The following is a 26,479-nucleotide window of genomic DNA, read 5'->3' as shown; positions in this document are numbered from 1 at the left end:
CCGTGCACCAGCTGATCGCGGCCCCTCCTATCAGCAGGACCCGGGGAAAGGAGCGTGGAGGCGGCCCTGCCCATATCGGCGGGGCGAGCGAGCCATGTCAGAGTTCCAGATTTCGGTGGAAGAGCTCAACGACCTGCTGGCCAACGGCAGTGGCTGTTACAGCCTCCCCAGCGCGCACAGCAACGAAGTGGCGCCCCGCATCCACGTGGGCAACGCGTGAGTTTCTTCCCCCCGCCCGCCTCTGTGCATGGGCGGGGGACACCCCACCCGGCTGCAGGTTGTAGGCCTGAGAACTGGCCGAAGACCGGAGTGGGTAGGAGGCGGCATAATGTGAGGGACTCTGACTGACTGGGCGGGAGGGCGGGTGGGTGGGAGAGAAAACAGCCAGCTGGTTCGATGCTGGAAAGAGTAGATGAAAAGGTACGCCTCTTCGTGGTCGCCGTGAGTTGGCCTAGTAGTAATGCTGCTAGAAATTTCCAGCCGTCTTCAGTTAACTAAATTTAAGTCCTCCGAATCTTGCTGGCAAGAGTGCTCCAGATATGGGGAAGGGCTGACAGCCCCATATCCTGGGCCCATACTGGACTGGATAATGGGAATTGGAAGCTAACCTATTTGGAGACACATGACAGTAAAAGCCTGGATTAAATACTTGTACTTAAATACAAGACACACATTCCTTGCTGTATGTGTTTGTTTATTCAATTTATATGGCTTCCCACATTGGGTGGCTAAACATGCCCCCATTCTCCGGTGCTATACAAAGTGGGTCAGGGAAGGGCGGGGCTGAGCTTAAAATTTGGTACTGCCTGATTTGGAAGCTCCCTTCATGTCACTCTTCCCCAGCATGATGTCCTTCATCTATGGTTGGGTTATAACTTCAGAATTGCTATCTGGAGAGGACCAAATTATGGGAACATGTTCTGTACAAAGCTTTTGGGATCTAAATATATGAAATCACTTTATGCAGAATTAACCTGTGGTCCAAATACCTAAATCTCTGGCAAAAATTCTTTGAACTTTTTTCCATCACTTATTGTGATGTTAGTTGAGAATGCCAGGATGGGGAGAATAAGAGATGCAAGATGATACCACATTCATGGTTACATCATCATGCAAATGTCACAATTTTTGTATTATATCTGTACATAATTACATCATTTGGTAATATTTTTTTCACACATTCATTTTGATATCTAGGCTTGTAACAGGCACTCCTGGGTAGCAGTGAATGTATCTGGAAGATAACCGTGTGCCCTATCCAGCTGTGGTCATGCCTTGTGGAATGAATACTATCTATATTCTGTTGCTGTATATCTACATCTACATATTCTCTGCTTATTTTAGAACTAGGTAGACCCACTGAACTGAAAATAGAGAAATATTTTCTGTCAAATATGAAGGCACATTTTCCACCAGGAGAGAAAATTCTCCACATCTAAAATGCATAACTCATATTCATAGGCCTTGAGATAGACATCAAACAATTAACCATCTAATTTAATTTTCTATAAAGTCAAATCCTATAATTAGATTTTAGGGTGGTTTTTTTGTTTGTTTTTTGCTTGAGCACAGGATGGCTTAAAACATATTTATTTTTCAGGTTGCAAAATCTAAAAGCTTGTTTTATTAGGAAGCAATGTTAAATGGGCAAAGTTCTCCTGGGTAGAGTTTGACTCCTAGTGAGAACGCAAACATAGCCAGAGAATTTTCATGCAATGTTGCAGAAGTAATTGCTGTTACCATATTTTGAGGATTTTTAAAAATCTTTCTCAGGCCAGCCTGTAGCATGGAATTTCCTATTGGTTTTCTATCCAAGGATGAACCTGGTCTGACTGTTGTTTTTTTTTACAAATCAATCAGCCAGGGCAAATTCATTACTGCTATCTGGATTTTTCACTTTACTTTTGTTATCTATGTTCCATTAACTTTGTACAAGTCTATATATAGAAAAATAAAGTTTGTGAGACATATTAATGGTATCTGTTTAAACAGTACTCAGTGATAACCCCCAATGTTTCTGTAACTAATGCAGTGGAAACTTTGGAATCATTTAAGAAATGGATTGGAGGACTTGTGGCCTTCCAAATTTTTTTGAACTTCAACTCCCAGCAATTCAACAAGCATAGCCAAAGGGATGACTGGAAGTGCAGTAATTTGAGAAAACCATAGACTTACTCCTAGGCTACAACTTGGCTGCCAGAGGAATCAGTGTTGCCTTCCTTTAAAGTGAAGGGTGTTTTTTTCCTCTAAAGCAGCTTTCTCCAAATGTATAGGACTACATTTCTCTTCAGTCCTAGAGTATATAACCAAGGCTAATGAAAGTGTCTTCAAAAACTATGTCAGACTGGGTTTCCCTAATCTATCCTGCCCCACAATGTTTGCTTCTCTTGGGTTAGTTATTCTCAGTAGTGGTGGTTATTAATTGTAGTATATTAAAGGTAAGTATTATTATGTACACAGATCCTAACAAAATAATGTAGCAGAAAAAATACTGTAATAAAAAGAAATGTAACATCCATAAACAATATGACCTCCTAAAAAATTAAGTTGAACTAAAACTAATACCACCATTAAAAAAATGTGCGTGCTTTACTGCAGGTTTGCCATTGATCTGTCTAAAAAGGTCTGCTTTTCTTGGGCTGACAGTAGCTTTCATTCTCTAAATCAAGTGTGACCAAGTTGTAATCCATGGACCACCTGTGTTCCTGGAAGCTAGTAATGCAGTCTCACAAGATAATAAATATAAAAAAAATTAAAAGAAACTGGCTCTTTCTGTATATTAACTATATTATACATATTTTATATATGGCCCAAGACAATCCTCTTTATTCTTCAGGCAAGCCAAAAAGTTGGACACCGTTGCTTTAAATGAGGGAGCTTACAAGCAAAACATTTGCTTATTTGTCCTATGTGTTATAGCAGTGGTTCTCAACCTGTGGGTTGGGACCCCATTTGGGGTCGAACAACCATTTCACGGGGGTCGCCAAACAAGGCTGTCTGCCATTTTTTCCCCTTTTCTTTGGCCACGCCCTTGGCACCCGGTGATGTATAAGTGGTTAGGGGTCACCACAACATGGGGAACTGTATTATGGGGTCGCGGCATTAGAAAGGTTGAGAACCACTGTGTTATAGTATGTGCAAGGTTCTCCATGAAGTCATCTACAGTGACAAGATGAAAGCAGATTAGCTGTTTTTCTGTGGCAAAAAGTTTGTTCCAGAAGTCCAGTTTTTATAATTGGCTGCATGTTTAAAAAAAAAAAAGTATGCTATATGTCACCTTCCAGATAAAAGTGTTAACAGTCTCTTCTATCACTTCCAATTTGTTCCACCTCATGCTAATGCTCCTGTTGACCAGGCCTAGTTATAGGTGTGGAGAAAAACAGTAAAAATTCCCTTGATATTAATTTTGACTCCTGGTAATTATATCAACAATATCTGTGAAATTTCCTTGGCAACAGTATGGAAATAGTTTGTCTTTGCCTTTTTGCAAAATTCTTTTTTTTTTACTTCCCATTTTATCTATAAGTTCTGGTGGTCTCTTATTTAAGCATTAATCTGGTTCAGCTGTTGTTACTTTTATGAGGTCAGTCAAGAATGCCTAAGTATTGCCACTTGTGGTGATATTTTTGCTACAGCTTTAGTTAAAATGGTCTGGGTTCCTTATTCAAAAGTAAGTTATGCAAACATTTAGGCCTTTATCTCTTCTTGATTAAATTCTCCAGAATCTTGGTTATATTTTTTCATCATTTCTTACCTCATCCTCCTAAGTGAAAAGCCAGGAATTAAACTTGGGAATATCTATAGAAACTGTGGTTTCTCTGTGAAAACAAATGTTGAGCAAGAGGGCTGGCATATTGTGATTTTGCTAATGTGTTTGTATTTTGTCTGGCTTTTAAGAAGTCCTCATAATTATCTTCTGTCTTTGTATTATTAAAACTCCCCTCTTTATTTGTTTGCAACCTTCAGTTGGGGGAAATTGGAAAGTATAGGGCAACAATTACTGACCCAAGTTAACTCTAATGGGATAACTTAAAGAATGCTGAGTCCTATGACTTCTGTGGGGATGAAATTTGGGGAAATTGTGGCTACTTCTGAATTACTGCTCCTTCCAATTATATTTCCCAGAAATCCGTAGGTAATATGGGAAGACCATATCCCTACTCTTGTTCCTTTTTGTCTCTGGCCCCTATATGCAATTGACTGGTGGATAGGAATCAAGACTGAAATTTGAAATCCCTCAATGGCAGTGAGTGGAAAGGGAAGGACAAGGCAGCAGTTTAGCTGCTGACTAGCAAAGTAGAGCTGGATGGGGGATGGGGGCACTTGAAAGATCAAACCTTTGGATGGAAGGGAACCTTGGGGACAGGCTGAAATCAGGAGTGGGGTGGAGTTTTCCTCATACTGGTAGTCCATAGTTCCCTTTATTCCCCTCCTAGCAAAGTGACAAGCAGTTCCACTGGTCAGCCAAGGTAGAGTAATTTCAGAGCAAAGCCATTTGGAAAGCTGGCAGAAACTTGAAAGTTGTTCCACTTCAGCAATTGGCTTGCAGTAAGGCCCAATGGGTAGACAGAAATAGGCTGCTTGGAACAGAGGCTGAAATCTCTTAAAATGGGTGGTAAGGAAAGGAGGAGGAAAAATGACTTCCACTGCTTCCTGCTAGCTTCCCACAAGTAACATCAGTGGGGAAGCTGGTAGGAAGTGAGAAGTTACTCTCACTCCCACTGCTTTTTTACCCACCTTGTAATCATTTTGTTTAGGTAAGGAAATCTCTCTGAAAGATGGTCCAACAGGTCATAGGTTATATAGTAAATACCAAATTGTTCTCCAAAAATTTCTCTGTGCATGATAATATGCATGGCTGCCAATAAGGACAAATCATTATGCAGTCTCTATGTCAGCCATCCAGTCTTACTCTTACCCTTCTACTCTACCTATAATTTTCAGTTTTTACTTGTCACTAGTCAATCTTATTTTTGAGGCCATAGAGCATACTGATCCAGATGTGTTACGACAGCAACTCCCTAGCCAAAAATGGCCAAATATTACATATTCTAGGATTTGCTATCCCAACTTACTGAGACAGTTTGTGAAAACTGGTGCAATGTTTTTTTTCCCTAAAGAATTGTACTTTGTAAACATTGAGGTTTCCCAAGCCTATTGATGTATTTGTGCACAGATGTTATTGTTTGCCGTTATAATCGATAGGTAGTACGAGATGATTGAAAAGTAGTTTGACTCACCATTAAAACTGGTAGGGGACTGGTAACCAAAGATTTAATTATAATATTCTAAAGTAGTTCTATATCAGCTGTCCAGAAAAGTTAAATTACTTAAATATAGCATATAAACAGAATACTTTATTATTTATAGACCATATCATATTTGCAGTGCTTCTAAAGTCAGACTATTTAAAAATATGGGTGGATTCTTGAACAGTCAAGAATAGCATAGTCTTTTATCTCAAAAATTTGTAGTGTTGTTTGTAAAGCAAATCTCTACATGATTCCTCAAAAGTAAGTTCAAATGACAATTGCTATGGTAGTCAGTCTGTATATAATTAAAAATACAAAGTTGATTTTGTGTTTTAAAATCGGCCCTACTATGTGCCTTTAATAGCAACTGACACAAATATATTTCTTTGACATATAAGTAAGTGGCAGGAAAACATATGGTTGCTACATTTCTGTATATCAGGCTGTTGTTCAAGGCACGGGGCCAAAACCAGTGAGAAAGAAGAGCCTAAATTACTCATGATACCTTTGAAAAATAAGTATTTTAGACAGTAAGTTTAGCTTTAGTTGTACAATAAATACTGTCTAAACAGGTAGTCCTTGACTCATAATCATAATGGAACCTGCCCACACTGTCACAAGTTGTGATGATTGTTACATGAAACAACCACGTGATCATCTCATCCCTTCCTCTGTTCTTCCTGATGTGATTGTTAAGCGACCTCTCAGGTCATCAAGCAAAGCCTTAGGAATATGGGTTGCCTTGGGAAACCTCTCTCAGGACCAGACCCACTTATTTCAGGCTTCCCAAGGCTTTCTCCATTCCCCAAGATTCCCTCCCCTCCGCTTTCCACTCCTCAAGGTCCCTAGAGGCCTTGGGTCTGCGTCCTTTCCCAGGACCTCATAGGCCATGGTTCTGCTTCCTACCCTGCTGGATCCCACACCTTCCTCCTCATCTCCCACCCGTGCACTTTTCAAAGATCTCCATAGCTCTGGACTTTACATTGGGGTAGGCAGGCATGCTGCTCCATCCTACAGCATCCCTGGGCCATGTGGCTGTATCCTAGAAACAGCTGCCATTTTTTTAAAAAAAAAACTGCAAGGAACTGTGGCTATTCTGAAAAGACAGCCACTTCTGGAACACAGTTGTGTGGCAATTGCTTCCTTAATATGGTCTATACAGTGCAGTGGAATGGTGGGAGAGGTAGTGGCAATGTTCCTTTGATTGGTCAGAAGGGCAAATGATCACGAGACCGCTGCAGAGGCCATAACATTAAAACAGGGTTGTAAGCAGCTTTTGTGGATAACCTTAACTTTGGTTGCTAAGTGATCAGTTGTAAGTTGAGGACTAGCTGTAATTTAGTGCTTAATAATTTAGATATGAATAATCCTAGTGTTTTCCAGATGTTAATAATAATTCCCATACTTCCTAATTGCTAGCTATGCAGATTGAGATTTATGAGAACCCTATCAAAATATCTTGTGGCAATTAGGTCTGAAAATCTATGCTATTTTACAATATTTTGGATTCACAGTTTCTGGAGGCCGATTATTCCACTGATTAATTTTTCTGACTGTCAGGAAATTTCTCCTTAGTTCTAGGTTGTTTCTCTCTTTGGTTAGTTTCCATCCACTGCTTTTTGTCCTGCCTTCAGGTGCTTTGGAGAATAGCTTGACTCCCTCTTCTTTGTGGCAACCCCTGAGGTATTGGAACACTGCTATCATGTAACCCCTCGTCCTTCTTTTTTAAACTAGACATATCCAATTCCAGCAACCATTCCTTATATGTTTTAGCCTCCAATTCCCTAATCATCTTTGTTGCTCTTCTTTCTACTCTTTCTAGAGGAGTGGTTCTCAACCTTTTTAATGCCGCGACCCCAACCGATCATAAGTCGAGGACTACTCAACCGGTCATAAGTCGAGGACTACTCAACTGGTGCAACACCGTTTGCAGAATGGGACTTTTGGTGGGCTCAGCAGGGCAGAGACAGCCTGGACAATTCCTATTGGCTTTTGAAAGCCAATAGAATTAGACTCTATTCAAGAGAGTCTATTCCAGTGGTTCTCAACCTGTGGGTCGGGACCCCATTAGGGGTCGAATGACCATTTCACAGGGGTCGCCAAACAACGCAGTCCACCATTTCCCCCCCTTTTCCTTAGCTGTGCTACTCCCTTTTATTCTATTGGCTTTTGAAAGCCAATAGAATAGACTCTCTTGAATAGAGTCCAATTCTATTGGCTTTCAAAAGCCAATAGGAATTGTCCAGGCTGTCTCTGCCCTGCTGAGCCCGCCGAAAGTCCCATTCTGCAAACGGTGCTGCACCAGTTGAGTAGTCCTCGACTTACGACCGGTTGAGTAGTCCTCGACTTATGATCGGTTGGGGGGGGTCGCGGCATTAAAAAAGTTGAGAACCACTGGTCTATTCTATTGGCTTTCAAAAGCCAATAGAATAAAAGGGAGTAGCACAACTAAGGAAAAGGGGAAAAAATGGTAGACTGCGTTGTTTGGCGACCCCCGTGAAATGGTCATTCGACCCCAAATGGGGTCGTGACCCACAGGTTGAGAACCACTGTTCTAGAGTCTCAACATCTTTTTTACACTGTGGTGACCAAAACCGGATGTAATATTCCAAGTGTGGCCTTACCAAGGCATTGTAAAGTGGTATTAACACTTCACATGATCTTGATTCTATCCCTCTGTTAATGCAGCCCAGCACTGTGTTGGCTTTTTGGCAGCTGCAGTACACTGCTGGCTCATATTTAAGTGATTGTCCACTAGGACTCCGAGATCCCTCTCAACAGTTACTACTATTGAGCAAGGTATCACCTATACTGTACCTGTGCATTTGGTTTTTCTTGCCTAAATGTAGAACCTTACTTTTTTCACCATTGAATTTCATTTTATTAGACAGCGCCCATTGATCAAGTTTGTCAAGATCCTTCTGTATCTTAAGCCTATCTTCTGGAGTGTTGTCTATTCCTGCTAGCTTGGTGTTGTCTGCAAATTTGATGAGTTCCCCATCTATCCCCTCATCCAAATCATTGATGAAGATGTTGAAGAGCACTGGGCCCAGAACAGAGCCCTGGGGCACCCCACTACACACTTCCTTCCATGTAGATGCAGTTCCATGCTGAGTATGGCCAGTCAGCCAGCTACTAATTCATTTGGTGGTGATGCTGTCTAGCTCACCTTTTTCTTTCTTATCTAGTAGTAGGTTGTGATCTACTTTATCAAATGCCTTACTAAAGTCCAAGTAAATTATATTCACAGCGTTCCTCTGGTCCACTATTTTTGCTACTTGGTCAAAGAATGCAATAAGATTTGTCTGGCATGATCTGTTTTTGACAAACCCATGTTGGCTTTTGGTAATGACTTTGTTTGCCTTTAGGTGTTCGCTGATTCATTGTTTGATTATTTTTTCTAGAATCTTCCCAGGTATTGAGGTCAGGCTGATAGATCTGTAGTTTCCTGGATCCACTTTTTCTTCCTTTTTTGAAGATGGAAACGACATCAGCTCTTTTCCAGTCCTCTGGCAGTTCCCCAGTGCTCCAGGATCTTTGAAAAATATAGTTCAGTGGTTCTGAGATCACATCTGCCAGTTCCTTCAGAACCTTGGGGTGTAATCCATCTGGTCCTGGTGATTTGAACTTATCTAGGGTGGATACGTGCTCGCTTATCATTTTCTTGCCTATTTTAACTTGTGTTCTAACCTGTTTTTTACAGTACTGTTTTTGATAGGTTGGACTTTTTTTTCTCTTTGTGTAAAGATGGATGCAAAAAACAAGTTAAATAGTTCTGCTTTCTCCCTGTTACTTGTCACCTTCTTGCCATTTTCTCCCACTAATGGACCAATCATTTCTTTAACTTTTTTTCTTGTTTTTTTACATGTTGAAAGAAGTTCTTTTTTGTTATTTTTGACTTTCGTTGCAGTCCTTAGTTCATTTTGAGCCTTAGCTTTCCTCACTTCATCTTTGCAGGCTCGGGCTATTTGTTAGTTATGTGCCCCTCTTTCCACTTTTTATACTTGTCCTTTTTGTCTTTCAATTTATCAGAGAGTTCTTTATGCAGCCATGCTGGTTTCTTTTGAGAGCTATTATTTTTCTTTTTGGAATTGTGCTAGACTGGCTTTTATAATCTCACTTTTCAAAATTTCCCAGACTTCTTGAATTGTTTTCCCCTTGAGGATTCTCATCCATGGAATCCTTCCCAAGCTCTCTCTAAGTTTATTGAAATTAGGTCTCTTAAAGTGCAAGACTCTAGTTTGACTGTGTTCTATTGCTTGTGCTTGCATAATGTTGAATTCCAATACTGCATGATCACTCCCCCCCAAGGTTCCTGTGGCTTCAACACCTTCTATCATTTCATCTCTGTTAATGAGAATTAGGTCCAATATAGCTAATCCCCTAGTTCCCTTCTCTACTTTTTGGCAAACAAAGTTGTCTGCTAGGTTTGTCAGGAATATTTTGATCTTCCACTTGATGCAGAGTTTGTCTCCCAGTTGATGTCAGGGTAATTAAAGTCCCCCATTACTTGTAGGATTGTAGAGGGTTAAACTATGAAATCCCTGATTCAGCATACTGATATAGCTGCTGCTATTCATGACTAGGCCTGCAAGCATAGCTATGACCTGCCTCTATTTTAGGCAGGATGCCCTTTCTGGCTAAGAATGTCTAGACTTTGAAATTACTGACTTTTGACCCAACTAATTTTGAAAACTCAATCTGATGCGGTGCCTGGTAGAATTTTAATATTGGGGAACTCTTCATTTACAACTAAAATTGGTCCTTGCAATAGGATCATGCTTCAGTTCAGTCAACACGCCAAGACATGGTTTGCACAAATTAAGACTCAATGTCTGGATCATAGTTTGACTCTTCGAGTACATAGAGGTCTTGCATTTTTTAGAGCTACTTGCATATTGTCATATTTACCTTACTTTGCATTTCTGTTTTTTTCAGTGCAAAGATTTGTGTAGCCAATTTGTTAGTCAGTCCAGGGAACTTCCCAATTAGTACAAATTAAGCCATTGCCCCAAAGTGTATTTTAAGATAACACACATGCTTTGCTTTTGATCAGTTCTTTTGAGGCTGCCATGACCATTTGTATTTGATACCCTGTGTACATCTGTAGCTAGCAATTTGCCCATCCAATTCCCTCGGGGAAATTGAACAAACTACTGCCCATACAGAGGTCTTTTGGAAATCCTCTTTTCTCTGGCTTGCCTTAGCAGGTGGAAGCACCTAATTAACTGTGGCTGGATATGAAAAGCTGAGTAGTGTTGAAGCAGATTTGTACTTGGGAGTGGGACTACCAGGAGATGTCAGAATTGTGATCTGGACATAGCATTCTGTGAAAAGACAAGGGTAAATTATTTTGATTCTGTGCTAAAAAAGCCACAGGCTAAATCTATGAAATCAATTCATTTGAAGTTTACATTTTCTGTAGGGTTGGTAAATCTCAGCAGTTGTAGCACCCATTTACCTACATCCCTTTGACTGAAAAAAGAAAAAAAAAATTAATAGGTCACCAAAGGTGGTATCTGAAAAAGACGTTGTTTAGTATAACTTCGTTACATACAAAGTTGCTGAATAAATAGAGGGTCAGTTAGGAATTTTAATGCACTTAACATTAAAAGTGAAACTTCTTTGAATTTGAAGCATAGAAAGGGGAACTGTGGTTCCTGCAAAAAAAAGAGGTAAATAACCTAAGGAGGTGCTGAAATTAAAACTGAATCAAATTTAATCTTAAGAGATCTTGATCTACTTCTGGGCACGGCCCTCCTCTTTCTCTGCATAATTCACACTTTTTCCATGATGTATAACAACCCTTTAAAATCAAAATAAATCACGTTTAATGTTCCATCTCTTCCCATACTTTTGCAGCATCCATTGTTTTCAATGAAAATGAGAACATTTGGTAAAGCACAGATTTTTAAGCAGTATTACTCTAAATATAAGGCAGCAGAGGGGTTTCTCTTTAGTAAATCAACCTTCCATTTGAAATGTATAAGAATGTAAAATTAATTAGGCAGCTACTGGTATAAGACAAATTTATTTTTATTGTAGCTGTTATGCCCTTTGCATACTGTAATGCTAAAACTATTGCTTTTTTATAATAAAAGTCTCACTGGATTCCACTGAAAATGCTAATTCTTTATTGTTACCTAGTAGTACAATAGAGTTTAGTAGCCCACTTAGAATAAGATCAGTACAAGAAAGAAAACATGGAATCAATTTGTGATGGCTGAAATAATTGTGATGATTACAATATATAAAATTTCCATATGACTTTCCATGGTAGAAGCCTGGCTATGTTAGGTTATTAGGATATGAGCCAGGAAGTCCAATTTGTTACTTTTTTAATAAGGCAGAGTTAGAAGCTATGGTTTATTTTTATCTGCAAAGAAACAAGCCAGAAACCTTGCCTTGCACTTCAGAACAAAAAAATAATATTGTTCCTAATAATATCATTTACCTTGAGTTGTTGGAACCTGCAAAATTTATAGTTATATTTATTCTTTCAATAGTCAATAAATCTTATAAATCTTATAAATTTGAACAAATTCCATAAAAACACAGAGAATCTCACAATGTTTTGTCCACATATCAATTTCTGTATGAGAGAGATTAATGAAATATGGCTAGCATTTATTGAAATATTCATTTGGTAATGTTTACATGTATATCCATTAACCTATGCCCTTTTTCTTTATTTTTTTTTATTTTTCTTTCTTTATAACTTTGTGTATTATTTACTTTTTCAGGTTTTCTTGTGTTAAAGCAAAACATAAAATAAATATAAAAAGTCACAGGAAAACAAACCATTAATGATATCTGAAGAATTCTGATTTCCTGCTAAATCCAAATATATTGTCTCCCAATGTCTCATATTCTACTGACCATAGTTTTGTTTAGACGGCTTATAAATATGGATATGTAATGGAGTAGTCTCTATGTAAATGTCTATTTATATCAATTCAACTATAGTGTTAGCAAGAAGAAACTCCTTATCTATAGTATATAGTAGCAGTCTTCCAAGCAAGGTATCTTCCACATACGTTGGCTAGGACTTGTGAAAAGGATTTGTCCAACAGATTGCACACCAGTTTGGAAAAGAGTTTGTTAAAAAAAATAAGTGATTTTTCAAATTTTAAGTCACCAGCCGGTGCATATCTGTTCCTTTTGTGAATTTCAGTGAACATTGTTATAGATTAAGAATATAGAATAAGAATAATTTTTGTCTTTATGAATATAAGTCTTCTATACCTGCCTTATATAACAGGTACATCATCCACATTTACCTGGCTTGTTCTAAGTGTGTTGAACTCAAATTTCCATATTGTAATTCTCAACTAATATAGTCAACTACCATTCTGGCTGGAGGTTATAAGAAATAAAATCTGGAATATCTACAGGATTGCCCATTTGTTGATTTAATAATGAAAACGTTTTTTTTTTAAGGAAGGAGAAATAACATAACCACAAAAAAAGCCCATGTGGAAGTTTAGTGTCCATGTTATCAGTGGTATGCTGAAGTAGGAAACAAATTATTTTTACTGTTAGCTTGGGAAAAGAATCTTGCTAGATAGTGCAGATGCTGAGATAGTGAGAAGAGGAAATCTTGGGAACGGTTGCTATGACAACAGGATAAAGTGCTAGGCTCACAAGCGGTGCAGGCTGTGGGAAGTGTTTAACTGAATTCAGATAATAGGGGAACCTTCTATAAAGAGAAATGCCAAAGCAAAATGTACTTTATCTTCAGTTCTTACAGTCATTAGATGGAAACCAGGTACTGTACTTCTGAACTTCAGCTCCCTGCTGCTTGACCAACAGTGCCAGTGATGGTAGGTTTGCTGGAAATTGTGGGTTCAGCAATGTTTAGAAGGCCTCAGGATTCTCTATTCTGTTGTGGCTTCTGAGAGCTGCATGGCTATGTGGTTTAAATGAACTTTTGAATTTAAACCTGTAGGTTTTCAGTAATGCAGATAATAATTAAAGATAACTTCGACAAGTGAGGAGGTTATCTCCAAGACTGAGATTATCATCAGCCATTATGAGGTTGGTGGATTTTTTTTTTTATTACATTCACAGCAGCTGCACAAGAATTCAGCCTACATAAAGGATCCTAGATGGCTTTCTTACAATCATCATTAGACTTACTTTAGCAAAATTGCTGTATCCTGCTCCTTCTTACTAGTGGTCAGAAAAGGTAGAATCTGGTGAATTCCTGGAAGCCCATAAGCAAAGTTTTGTTTTGTATCTGAAAATAAAATTGGTGGAAGAAGGGAGAATCATCATGTCTGCTTCCCAGAGCTTTGTTGAAGAAGAGCAAAGTAAAACATTATATATAGTATGTACACCCGAGCCCAGGCTTTGGCACCAACACTTTAGCTGGCTGTACTTGGGACAGAGAACAGATATAGTGAAGGATAGGAGTTATTTTTATGAAATTATTTTCAGTGTAAAAGTAGCTATCCAGATTGTGTTGCATCTAGTTTCCATCAGCCTCAACCAGCCATTATCACACATGTAGTTAACTAGGCTTGTAATCCAACCTGCTTTAGAATGCTTTGTTTCAGTCTTATTAACTGGTATATGCGGTTAATATATTTATTTTCTAAACATTCTGTTCTGATCATTTCAATAATCTTGCTAATTTCTTGCTCCCTGCAAAATGGCTATTTTCTAACCAGTCAAATCAAAAGATTTCTGTTATTTTAATTTGTGGGAGTCAGTCTTATTTTTGCAGTAGTCTTCTGCAGAGAATAGCATTGATTTAAGGGGCAGAGTAAATAATTTACTTAATTTATATGATTTGGCCACCCATCTCATATAGGTGACTCTAGGTAGTGTACAAAGATTAAAAGCACAAAAAGCATAAACTAAACACACTGACACCACTCATTACACTGCAGAAATTATAACACCTGCTGTTGACAAGTCTTGCTAAGCAAAACTCCATATTTAGAGCAGGCAAGAATCTACATCTTCCCTTGAGGAAAGGCAGCAGGCAGAGGCATCTGTCATATTTTCCTTCTCATGAGTTCCTAATCCTAAATTTTAGCATCTATAGGTAGGCTGCTTGGTGTCTTAAATAGTTAATGGAAAGTAAATTGTAATTTGGTGTGATTTTGGAACTATCAAACCTCCATTCCAGCCATTGCTCTGGACTGATGTTGAATGGGGCAGTGGTATGAGGAGGTACAAGCCAGTTGAATTCCACCACCATGTTGTATTTGCCACTAAAGCCCTGTATAGCTGGAACTTGAGTATGTAATGGAATGTCCAGTCCCAAATTCATTTGCTGAACCGCAAATGCCATGGTTATAAGAGGAGTTGGTTCCTTGTCATCAGACCTGGGATTTCTATTTTTTTTTTTCCAGCATCAGATGAAAGTATATTTACCCAGAATAAGCCTTCCTCTCTTGCTCACACACACTTCTCCCCAAAAGTCTTCCCTCTCTTGCTCACACACACTTCTCCCCAAAAGCCTTCCCTTTCTCGCTCACACACACTTCTCCCCAAAAGCCTTCCCTGTCTTTCTCACACGCTTCTCCCCAAAAGCCTTCCATCTTTCTTACACACTTCTCCCCAAAAGCTTTCCCTCTCTCTCTTTCTCCTCACTGCTTCTCTTAACAAAAGCCTTTTCTCTTCTGACTTTTTCTCTGGCGTCTTTTTTCTCTCCCTCTGCCGCCAAACTGCCTCCTTTTATATCCTCTCCTGTCTCTGCGCTTCTCCTCCTTTCTCTTCTGGGTATGCCAGAAGTGTCGATTCTGGGCCTCTGTCTCGCCCCAGCAGTCCTGCAGCTCTTGTTGACTCTCTCATGGCAAGCCCTGTGCTGCACTGCCTTAGCTTGTTCCCTCCCTCCCTGCTACACTTGTCTAGGCTAGAAAGGGTCGCATACCACCTGCCAGGTGCCAATGTACCAAAGGTAGCACGTGTACCACCAATTGAAAAGCCCTGAGATAGGCAACTATACAAGCAGAGTTTCTTAAATACTAGTGGAAATATTTTGCTGCATTAATTTTTGTCACAAAATTATGACCTCTAGAAGTTTTCAGATTGAAGAATAGGGATATTATTTTAAACAGGTAGTTGTTAACATTGTAATCCTAAACCCAGAGAATTAGTCTTCTTGGAAATGCCTTATTGAATTCATTGAGTTGTAGATTATGGTTTGTTTATATATGTGGAGATTAAAAGCATGAGTTATAGTTTGAGTTGTAAACTGTAAATTGGGCAAACTTTAACTTGGTCCAGTACTGTCTGAAAAAAATATCCAGAATTAATCCAGTGTTTTATATTATATTATGTAAGATATAGACCTGCCAACAGCAAAATAATGTGTTTATGCGAAATACAGTTGAAGGAGAAGAGAAAATCTTTCTGCTGGTTATTTCATCCATAATTGTGTTGCATAATGTTTAAAAGCAACATAAACATAAAATGAAAGCAGAGGTGACAAAAATGTATGCTATTTATTCATATAGCTATCCAAAATGTGTGCTTGCTGTTAGTGGTTAGATAATGGCATGAAGTTCAAATGCTGTTTTGTTATAAATCTTACTAGCAAACTTAATAATTAGTGTTTCAGGCTTCAGGTTCAGGATTTCATAGCTGTGTACTGCCTGCATCCCCCAGATGCAGTTTTGCTTGTTTGCACTGCCCAGTTTCTGGTATGCTGTGGCCCGGTGCCGGTCCATGGACTGGGGGTTGGGGACCCCTGTACTAGATTATGAACCTGCGTAAATTTTAATTCAGCAAACCTGTTTAGAAAGAGGATAAGTTAAAAAAAGTATGTTCTTTGTAAGGGTTTAAATAACAAAAAAGAAATAATTGTTCACAAGGGGAAATACTTTCTTGTTCTTAATTCGGCCGTTTAGCAGGTTTTAAATAGCTTTCCTGCATCGGAAGCAATGTGCAGTGTTGGGGACCTTTGCCAAGGCCTATGGGAGAGAGGGAGCTTATAAACATACGTGGCTACCAAAAATACCTCATTTCAGCTCATTCCTTTAATGTTACGACTTTATGCTGATATAAAATGCCAGTATAAATTGCTTTTTAAATACATTTACACTGAAGGGAAGCTAAAAATACAGCATATACATAATTAAAAAGCAAAATAAATTAACAGCCAGGGAGGTGGTTTGAATTGAAGTTAAGACAGCTTGGAGTTACAGAGCTTGGAGCTGCACTTAAAACTACAGGTGGTGAAAGTAGAATGGATTTGGGAATTGTTCAAATAGGGAACTTCATTTTTGCTTTTTTTTCTTAAATAACATATTTCAAGCCTACACCAGGGATTTTCAAACTTTTAAGGCTGTGGATCCTTCTTAAAAACAAATTTCTGGAGCTGTTGATCAAGAGGCAAAACTCTGGCAGTGGAATATTGAATGATATATTTGAGTGAATTTTTACTTTTGCCCTTAGTCTCTCACAAAACCTCACCTGGCCAAGATTACAGTTGATTTTTTCTGAATAAAAAAAAAATGTTAATTGTTATTTTTTGTGCCACATATGAAACAAATAGAAGCAGATATTTGTTAATGAATTTTAGGCTTGGACAAACTTTTGGGCTTGATATTTGTAAAAATATATTTAAATTATTTTGCTAAAAGCCATAAAAGTGGAAAACTCATTTTTCTTAAAACAATATCCTTGTCATATATAAGTGCTTTGTAGCTAAGAAATGTTGGCTCTTGGTAAGAAAATTGAGATGCAGCAGGCATAGAATGGAATATCCTGAACAGGAATATTTTAGACCATAATATTTTGTTGCCAATTCCATCTTTTCTTTTCTAGATTTCGGAGCTCATTTCTTCCCTCTGAATGTTCTTCTTTATAATGCTCTTATAGGTTCATAGCCAAAAATGTCATGCGCTTACAACGCCTGGGTATCACTCATGTCCTCAATGCTGCAGAAGGCAAGTCTTTTATGCATGTGAACACAAATGCTGAATTTTATGAAGGAACTGGTATCATCTACCATGGCATCAAGGCCAATGACACCCAGGAGTTCAACCTCAGCCGTTATTTTGAAGAAGCTGCTGAATTTATTGATGCGGCATTAGCACAGAAAGATGGTAAGACATCTATGTCCAAATGGATTTCCATGTAGCATGGCCAAATTGTTTTCTTGCTTAGTGGCTTGGATACAATTTCTTATCTTTGATCTAGTTCACACTTGGTTTAAATTGTTGCATGAATTATTCAATTATCATTTTGTAGCAAATTGAGGCAAAGATCTGTGTGCCCAGCCATTGTTTCTTAGTATTTAAAGTATTGCCAGAGTTAATCGCTCCAATTCATTGAGAGATTGCATGGCAGCAAGATGGGAAATAGTAAAGAGAAGAAAATAGCTGCATTGATAATAATTAAATATTTCCTGCCCCTGCTCTCCTTCTCAACTGGCAGGAGAAATCAGGAGTTGATTTCTTCAGGAGTTGTCATTTAATAATTGACTTGAAGCCTTTATGTATGTGTGTATATACAGATAGTCCTCAACATACGACCACAATTGAGCCCAATTGAATTGATAAATGGATTTTGTCCCATTTTGTGACAATGGGATTTTGTCCCATTTTCTGGCCACAATTGTTAAATAAATCTGGCTGCCCCGTTGACTTTGCTTCTCAGAAGGCTGCACAAAAATGATCACATAAATCTTGGACACTGGAACCATCATAAATACATGCGGGTTGCCAGGCATATGGATTTTGATCATATGACCAAGGAGATGTTGCAGTAGTTGTAAATATGAAAAATGGTCATAAGTGACTTTTTTCAGTGCCATAATTTTGAACAGTCACTAAACGAATTGTTATAAGTCAAGGATTATCACTATACTATCAGTATCTCCTTCCTTTTCTTTTATACCATATAATTCTGCAGTTTCTTAGAACTATCCTATATTTTTCTGTTTGATCCCAGCTTCCTCTGTAAGTTCTCTGGCCATCCATTACAAAGGCATTTTTTTAATGTAAATGTTTGATATAAGTGGTTTGGAGGGGTGGAAATATGGAAGATAGACAGATCTCTTAATGTAGAATTCAACAACCTTTTTGACTCAGGGACAAATTTTGAATTTTAGCAACATTGAAGAACAAAATTACTCCTATTGGAGACATGCCTGTTCATTAAATGGCCACCAAAAGTGGAATGGGCAGCAATAGAACAGCCATTGCCAAAAATCAAAAGGCCTTGAGGTGCAGTAAAAAAAATGTTTGAGGTATAATGGTCCCTGAGGGCACAACATTGCCAACAACGTTTTCTTGTCCTGGATTCACTGAACTTTTGCAATCTTTTGGGAGCTAGAGGAGAAGATGGAAGAATGTGTTGAAATATTAAGAGTTTAAGAGAGGAGAAGTGTGGGAGATGTAAATGAGAAATGTGTAAATTATATCCAGTTATCACTGCAGAAAAAGTATCATTTGTCTGCTTACTGATCACTTGCAGTTGGCTGTGAGTTTGAGCTGTTATACAGGGACGACAAAGGGAAAGAAAATACTGTAAACGTCAGACTTTGCATTTTTCCTTAGCTTTTTATGTCTTTTCTCCATCTGAAGTAATTGCTGTGGATTTCTCCATAATAGAATTTTGGGCCTGGAAAAACAGGGATGAGAAAGATGAATGATAGTCTGGTTTGCACCTATTGTTGGGGTTGATCTGGATTCATTCCCTCTTGTAGAATTGAACCAAAGTTACACTGAGATCAGGTATTGCAACCTTTGGTGGGATCTCATGAGGAAATAACATTTCCATGCTCCATCATTAGATGGCTCATGAAGGTATGGGCATGTAAAAATGTGTATTTTTTAAATGGCCCAAATTTTGCTAATTTCACTCCTAAACTTTTGTTTGAAGATTTCAAAAGAGATCATGAAAACTCACAAGACTGGCAATATTGTATGATAATTTTCGCCATTTATTTAAATCTAAAAAATACTTGTGTCCTGCAGAAGCTATTAGTGGATGTTGAAGTTGTGTGGTTATCTCTGAACATTGCATCACAGAGATATCACTTGAATAATAGGGCAATGCCATCTCAATTGATGCCACCTGACTTTTATTCTCTGATTAGCCAAGGAATTGAATAAGCTGTTTCGTGAATAAGCAAGATCCAGCTCCCCGAGGCAGTTATTAGGCCTACACTGGGTTGATTTTCTTTTGATAAATCTACTTGACTGTATAGTAATGGTGTATATGGAACTAAAGCATGCATGCTTATATACATACACACATGAACACAATCTGTTCACCACTCATATTCGCTTATTCATACACAACCCTGATAAACTTCTCCTGGGCCATTAAAGTGATCAGTTGATATGAAAGGATTTTTGTTAGGCTGAAAAGTTGGGGGAAACCTGGGGTGAAAGTATAACAGTGCTGATACTGGAAAAGAAAATGGTAGGAGAAATTACAGCTTTTCCCCTCTGGGCAAAGTTTTATATTGGAAGGATAGCTACACTCGATGGTAATCAGCATCTTGTTTTGAACCTAAGAGCTAGGAGAGACAAAAAAGAGAAGGTTTATAGAAATAAAAGGAATTGTCTAATTGTGTCATGTAATATTTGCATGTGGGGTAGCTAATTGTGTCATCTAATATTTGCTATGGGGTAGCCAAAAAGAGCAAAATGGCATTTTTCCATTTTCTATTTTGGCAGTTAGGAGAGAACAGAGTTTTTTACAGGAAGCAAAAGCACCAAAGGGAACTGACTCAGAAAATTGCAAGGGCCTGTCCCTAATCAGTTTAGATGGAAAGAAGGGAATTTGGTATTTAGAAATGCATCCTTGCATGAAATGGAAGTCCTTTCTATGCTCCTTTGGGAATTTGTAGTGCTTTAATCTTAGAATTAAAGCAAAAACAAGAGATGGCAGCTAAATGGGATTTCTCAGATATTGGGTAGTCAAATAATGTCCAGTAATCTGGAACAATAAACAGATTTGCTATTTGTTCAGAACAGACTCCAACGGGGTTTCATTATTGGAAATGCTAAAGAGGGGGGAATTCTTTTTTCTTCTTCTATCCCAACATGTGTTTATTTCTGGTTCATGTGTTGTACATTTATTACTTTTTTTCTCTTACCTCTGAGAATGGTCCATATTTATCTTCTTTCTGACTCCTACCTTCCCACCATCCCTTCCTTCTCTATTTTTATATTATATTTTGTTAAAAAGAAAATTCAGCTGGACTATCTGGACAAGTAACAACTGCCCTTAACAGTATTAGAACACATTTCGTATTTGCCTCACAACTTCCATCATCCTGAACTAGTAGCTGATGGCCATGGGGGTTGGACTAGAAGACCTCCAAGGTCCCTTCCAACTCTGTTTATTCTATTCTATTCTATTCTATTCTATTCTATTCTATTCTATTCTGTTCTGTTCCATTCCATTCCATTCCATTCCATTCTTCATGATGGATGAATATGTTGGCAACTAGGATTCAGCACACCTGGAAGATAGTACATTAGTCAAGACTTAACATTTTTCTTATATGAAAAAACAAGTTTAGGTTAGTGCAATAGTGGTAGTGGTCTCTGTGTCATTTTTGCTTTCTGGTTCTCTTTTTCAGTAAAGCCTAAACAATTAAACAAACAACACATAAATGTTAAGAACTATACTAAGAATGTGTTTATCCACATTGGCTATTACAACTTACACACACACCCTAGCTTCGGCAACGCGAAAAAAGTCATGACACATCATGTGATGCAGTGAGTTTGCCACCCATGATCTAAGGCAGGGGTAGGCAACCCAAAACACTCAAAGAGCCACTTGGACCCGTTTTCCACCGAAAACAAAACACCGGGAGCCGCAAAACCCTTTTGATATCTAAAATGAAGATAACACTGCATATATCCTTTTTTACCTTTAATATAGGTGTGTGTGTGTGTGTGTGTGTGTGTGTGTGTGTGTGTGTGTGTGTTTGTGTGTGTGTGTGTGTATACATTCACACACAGGTAAAAAAGGATATATGCAGTGTTATCTTCATTTTAGATGTCAAAAGGGTCTCTCTCTGTCTCCCTCTCTCTCTCTCCCTCCCTCTCTATCTGCCCTTGGTCTGCCAGTCCTCTTCCCCCACTCTTTCTTTCTCTCTCTCTTTCCTCTCTCTCTCTCTCTCTCCTTCCCCCCCTCTTTCTTTCTCTCTCTCTCTTTCTCTCCCCCCTCTCTCCCTCTCTCCTATCTGCTGCTCACCTGGCAAACTGGCTTCAAGCTGTTCTCCAACAAGCTTGGGTAAGCAACCTCGGCTCTTTTATGATTCATAGACTTCAACTCCCAGAATTCCTGAATCAGCATAGCTGGGCTAGCTAGCTCTCTCCTGCCCTTCCTGCTTCCTGCTGAGACGCAGCAAAGGGAGGAGCTCCACCCAATAAGCTTTTCAGCTCCTCGGAGAACACTGTGAATACACTCTCTTTTACACACACACACACACACACACACACACAGAGAGAGAGAGAGAGAGAGAGAGAAGCAGGGAAACGCAAGTGCCTCTCTCTGTCTCTGTCTCTGTCTGCAAATGGCAGAGGAGGCTGGGAGCCACAGGGGAAGGCTCAAAGAGCTGCATGCGGCTCCGGAGCTGCAGGTTGCCGACCTGTGATCTAAGGGATGCCTAGGTTGGGGAAGGTTGTTGAAAACAGGGGAAAGTCTATTTGTATCCCTGTAGAGGTAGCACTTTAAAGTGGAGTGACAGCAGGCAAGAGAGAATGGTATATTCTCTTAAAGTCCTCTGTTATTACATTTGCTATTCTCCCCCAGCCTTCCCACCAACAATCATATCCACATATCTTTATCCTAAAGTTTATATTGTATGCTTATCTCTGTTATGTAGCCAGAATATCTTTGACATAACGTTGTGCTCCCACTTAGCTGTCTGTTATTTTTTTGCCAACTAGGTAGAGTGTTTGTCCACTGCCGTGAAGGCTACAGCCGCTCTCCCACCCTCGTCATCGCTTACCTCATGCTTCGGCAGAACATGGACGTCAGAAGTGCTGTCAGTGCCGTCCGGCAGAAACGGGAGATTGGCCCCAATGATGGCTTCTTGAAGCAGCTGTGCCAGCTCAATGAGAAGCTGGTGATGGAGAGCAAGCTGAAGAAAGCATAGGCACCACTTAGCCTGTGGCCTCTCTGCACTTCTCGCCAAACACTGTTAATTGCTTTGGGTTGAGAGCTGCCAGGCTGCACAAGCGAGGCAGGAGAAAGATTGGGTGGGGTGGTTTCAAGTAATACCAGAAAACTACTGCAGGATTGTGGCACCCTCAGTGTGGATCCCCACCTTGTCCAGCCAGGCACCAGCTCACATATCTTTATTTTGGAATTTGTTGAGTATAGTTTTGTTTGTGTGAGAAGAGAGAGGAAGAAAGTTGAAGGGCTTGGTTTCAAAGCACTTTGTGTCATGATTATAACTGTCTTAAGTTTCACAGGATATGATTTTGCTGTTGTCCTCATTTGCTTAGCCAGCCATTCCTGCCTCCACCCCCCCTTGTAGAGTGAATGGAGAGTTTTTTTCTTCACATGTTTAGAAGTAAGGGCTGTCCTTTACATGGAAGGCAGCCCGGGCCAAAGGTGTGGGATTAGATTCGAGTCCATATGATTTATTTGCAGGGCAAAGTAGAGTTCTTTTGATTTTCCCAAAAAGTTTATATAAATAGCCCACACTCTAAAACTATAGACCTCAGGTGCCAGGGCAGTGTTAGATTAATTTCTCCAGCTGCTGAATCTTGGAGAGTCTTAAAGCAGGTAGCTCTATTTTGCTGAGCCAGATTTTGCCATTTAGTTCCAATCTATTTCACAATTTTAAGAATGGTAACATTTAAAAATGAAACAAATTATTGAGGTCATCTAGTTTGCACATAAATGTGCAGGTGCACATGCATACATTCAGATGCAGTGGCATGAATGTGCAGTAGTGGCTCTTTTTGATAGCTGGCCTTCCAGGCTACTTAATACCTTCAGTAAAGGAAATCCCACTTTCTTCTGAGAGAAGTTAATTCACTATCCAACAGTTCTTAGCCACTAGAAAGGTTTGTCCTGATGTTTTGCTGCAATCTTCCTTGGCCTTGATACCTCTTGCTTTAATTCCTGCCTTTAAGAGCAGAGTTGGTCAAGCTTGGGAACTTTAATATGTGTAGACTTCAATTCCCAGAATTCCCCATTTGTCCACACATATTAAAGTTGCCAAAGTTGAGAAATGTTGTTCTAGAGCAAGAGCTCCTTTCTCCGTGTCATATCTTTCAACTATTTGAAGAGAGTTATATGGTTTCCTCTTAGGGCTGAGGCTGGGTACTTCCATTCTTTGGAACAAGGATGCTATCTAGAGTAGGTCATAAGCAATAAATTGACTAGCCGGGATCAGTGTCAAGAGTGTCTGCAAAGAGGCACCCTGGCTGTCAAATGTATGTGTGGGAGTGTTTGTATACACATGCATGCACACCACCACCACATAGGTCTTTCGCTTATGCTAGTTAAAGTAGGCCCCTTGGGTCATCACAAGATAGGAAAGTAAATGTTTAGTAAAAAGAAGCACAATTTCTTGTCATCAAATTATCCTTCTGTTTAACTGTGCTTGATATGTGGATATAAAATAGATGTTATACAGTACTGAGACATGCACGCATACATAGCCAAATGTAGAAGTAATGAAAAAGCCATCCAAGAACAAACTTAATGTAGTAATATTTTCTATATAGTGTTGATATAGGTGGGTTTACAGCTTCTGTGTTAGAAGCAAATTCTCCCCCTCCTTTTTTTTGTTTTGTTTGTCCTGTCCTTTTGCCTTCTTGTTTGCCTACAAAGTTACCAAGACATACCTCTGTTTCAATACAGTCGGTATGATTTTGGCTGTGTTAGGCTGCACTGGCAATAGAAATAGCTTGTTTCCTGCTGAGTTTCAGTAAGGGATATTAGCAATCTGCTTCTTCTTCACCAGAGGTCTTTGACAATAGTAATAATGGTTGTTGAAGTGCTGGATTTGGTAAGTGGAACAAATTAACCTAAATAAGCTGATCAGGTAATTTAATTTATTCTGGCAACACAGATATTCATAGCCTTATGCAAGAGCTGTGTTGTATGGAATTCTGTGTAGTTACATTTGAGATCTCTCTCACTAGCCTCCCCACCATCTTATTTTCTACAAGAGAGCACTAAACTGAATTTTTTCAGAATAATTTTTTCTGACTATGCTTTCCAGAATGTTTTTTTATTACTCTTAAAAGATTATTCTCTAGAGATTATGAAATTGTATTCCAGAAACAGATTGGAATTAGTTGCTGAACATTTTTATTTTATTTAATATTTTTATTCCACTAAATAGAATTAAGACCAGGGGGAGGGGATGTTTTGCTTTTTTTGAAATGTGAGAGAAATATGTTAATTCTGCTTCTTCTACTTCTCACTTCCAGTCCTTTTGCAATGGCTTCTGGCCAAGTGATGATGTTACGGGAACCCAATTCAGATCCCCATTCATCCTGGAAGTTCAGTCTCTAGATGATGATAGGCTGCTTCCCATCTCTCAGCAAAACCAACTTCCTTCTATTATTGTGAACATTAAAAGGGGCAGGAAAACTAACATTGATTGATCTTCCTTGAAGAACAGGTGTTGCAATTGAATAAGAAAAAAGTTTGCCTGCCCTTTTTTCCCCATGCATTTTCCCCACAATCATGTGTCGGTATCCACACGTCTTATAGCCATATTGGTGCAGTTGCTGATGAAAGCACAGATTTAGAGCACTGTCTTAGGTTCACAGAGAAATATTCTAAAAATGACAAACTCAATCTAGACAGCTTAAAAAAATCTATATAAATTTTAATTGAGCTGTAAAACTGTTGGGTTTATTGGAAATCAGAGTTCTGGCACAAATTTCCCGGCACTCTGAGCTCTGGCACAAGAACTGAACCACTGCCAACCCCTTACCTACTTTCACTGCCTTGTTTCTTGCCATCCTTTCTTGTCTTTGAGGATGACAAGTCTGCCTCTTCCAGCCCAGAATTACAGCCTTAAATTAGTAGTGGAGCATACACTTTGCATGCCAAACATCTCTGATCCACTTCAACCCTGGTATCTCCTGTTAAAAAGAGGCAATAGTCTGATCAGGAAGAGCCACAGCCTGTTTAGGTGGATAGTATAGGGCTGGCTGGATTAGCAGCTTCAGTTGGGCATGGGGTGGCTTCATTGTTCTTAAGAAGGAAATAATAGCTTCACTGTTGCTTCAAAAAGTTGCTGACAAATTTCTATTTTTTTCAATAATTTTATTAAAGATGATATGCTGATAAAACTAATACAAGTACATAGTACAGAAATACATTAAAAAAATAAAAATTTACAAAGAGTAAAAAAATATTGAAAAAGAAATCTCCCCTTTCATCTCCAGCAGATATAATCAACATTAACAAGTTTATCTCTTAAAATACACCTAAGCACCATCTCATTCCATTCTCTATAAACCCTTCTCTTAAACCTCATTTCTCCATATTAATCAACAAAAATCCAGTAAGAGTTATCCGAAATTACAAGTATTACAAACTACAAGAGGCTGCAAAAACATCACTCCTTGCCATTTACTCAAAAGTCTTCAGCTGTCTAGAATATATCTGGGTAATCTCAAGATGTCTTCTTGATTGGGGGAGAATTTTCAGCAATTCAGACTCTGCATCCAGCTGCCTTTTGTTTCCTGCTGTCTATAGAACATCAGTTTGCCATTCTTCACCAAAAGCAGGGGGAAAAAAATGCTTACAAATTTCTTGACTAAAAACAATGAAATTTGCAATCCTCTGTATCTGCAACTCTTATTAATCCTCTTTTCCCAGAGGATGATGGAAGCCACAACTCTGTGGAGGCTACAAAATTGGAGGTGGTTGTATTGCAGTATTCCAATTAATAACCTGTAATTAAAATTAAAATAATTATGTGCAAGGATGTGAGTTCAAACCTTCCCTCTCCCCAAAGAAACACGACAGGAATAAATTTATTAAGGGAGCCCATGGCTTAGAGGTTCTGTATGTGAGGTTTTGGTGGCAGAAGATATGGTGTGCTCCTTGTTCTTGAGACCCTGCATTGCTATGATTACAAATTGATTGTTATATTAAGAAAAGGGGTCAAACAGCCAGGAGATGCTCAATAATGAAAGGAAATGGAATAACTTCTCTGAAGCATCTTTATTTTTTTTTTTAATGTGTTGTGATATTTATCATTTGTTAAGAGGGGAGATAATCCACAAATGTTCAATAAAACTGACTGTGGCATTCAA

At 38.8% G+C, this 26,479-nt stretch overlaps 1 protein-coding gene across 3 annotated transcripts; it reads left to right on the top strand.

The window, feature by feature from the left end:
* The first annotated feature begins 60 nt into the window (after window positions 1-60).
* DUSP3 (dual specificity phosphatase 3) lies at window positions 61-26,479 on the top strand. Of its 3 annotated transcripts, XM_039368430.1 has the most exons (4): window positions 79-216; window positions 1,198-1,350; window positions 17,088-17,314; window positions 22,130-26,479. In XM_039368430.1, the coding sequence occupies exons 2-4, from the start codon at window positions 1,229-1,231 to the stop codon at window positions 22,336-22,338; spliced, it is 558 nt and encodes a 185-aa protein (XP_039224364.1). In that variant the 5' UTR covers window positions 79-216; window positions 1,198-1,228; the 3' UTR covers window positions 22,339-26,479. The 3 variants fall into 3 exon arrangements, with proteins under 3 accessions (XP_039224363.1, XP_039224364.1, XP_039224365.1); XM_039368429.1 differs by lacking the exon at window positions 1,198-1,350 and having other exon boundaries at window positions 61-216; XM_039368431.1 differs by lacking the exon at window positions 1,198-1,350 and having other exon boundaries at window positions 195-330.

Source organism: Crotalus tigris, unplaced genomic scaffold (assembly GCF_016545835.1).
Source record: "Crotalus tigris isolate CLP2741 ecotype Arizona unplaced genomic scaffold, ASM1654583v1 scf7180000020776.491700, whole genome shotgun sequence".
NCBI classification, from domain to species: domain Eukaryota; kingdom Metazoa; phylum Chordata; class Lepidosauria; order Squamata; family Viperidae; genus Crotalus; species Crotalus tigris.
Note: the sequence above shows the minus strand (reverse complement) of the source record. Positions and strands in the feature narration are given on the sequence as shown.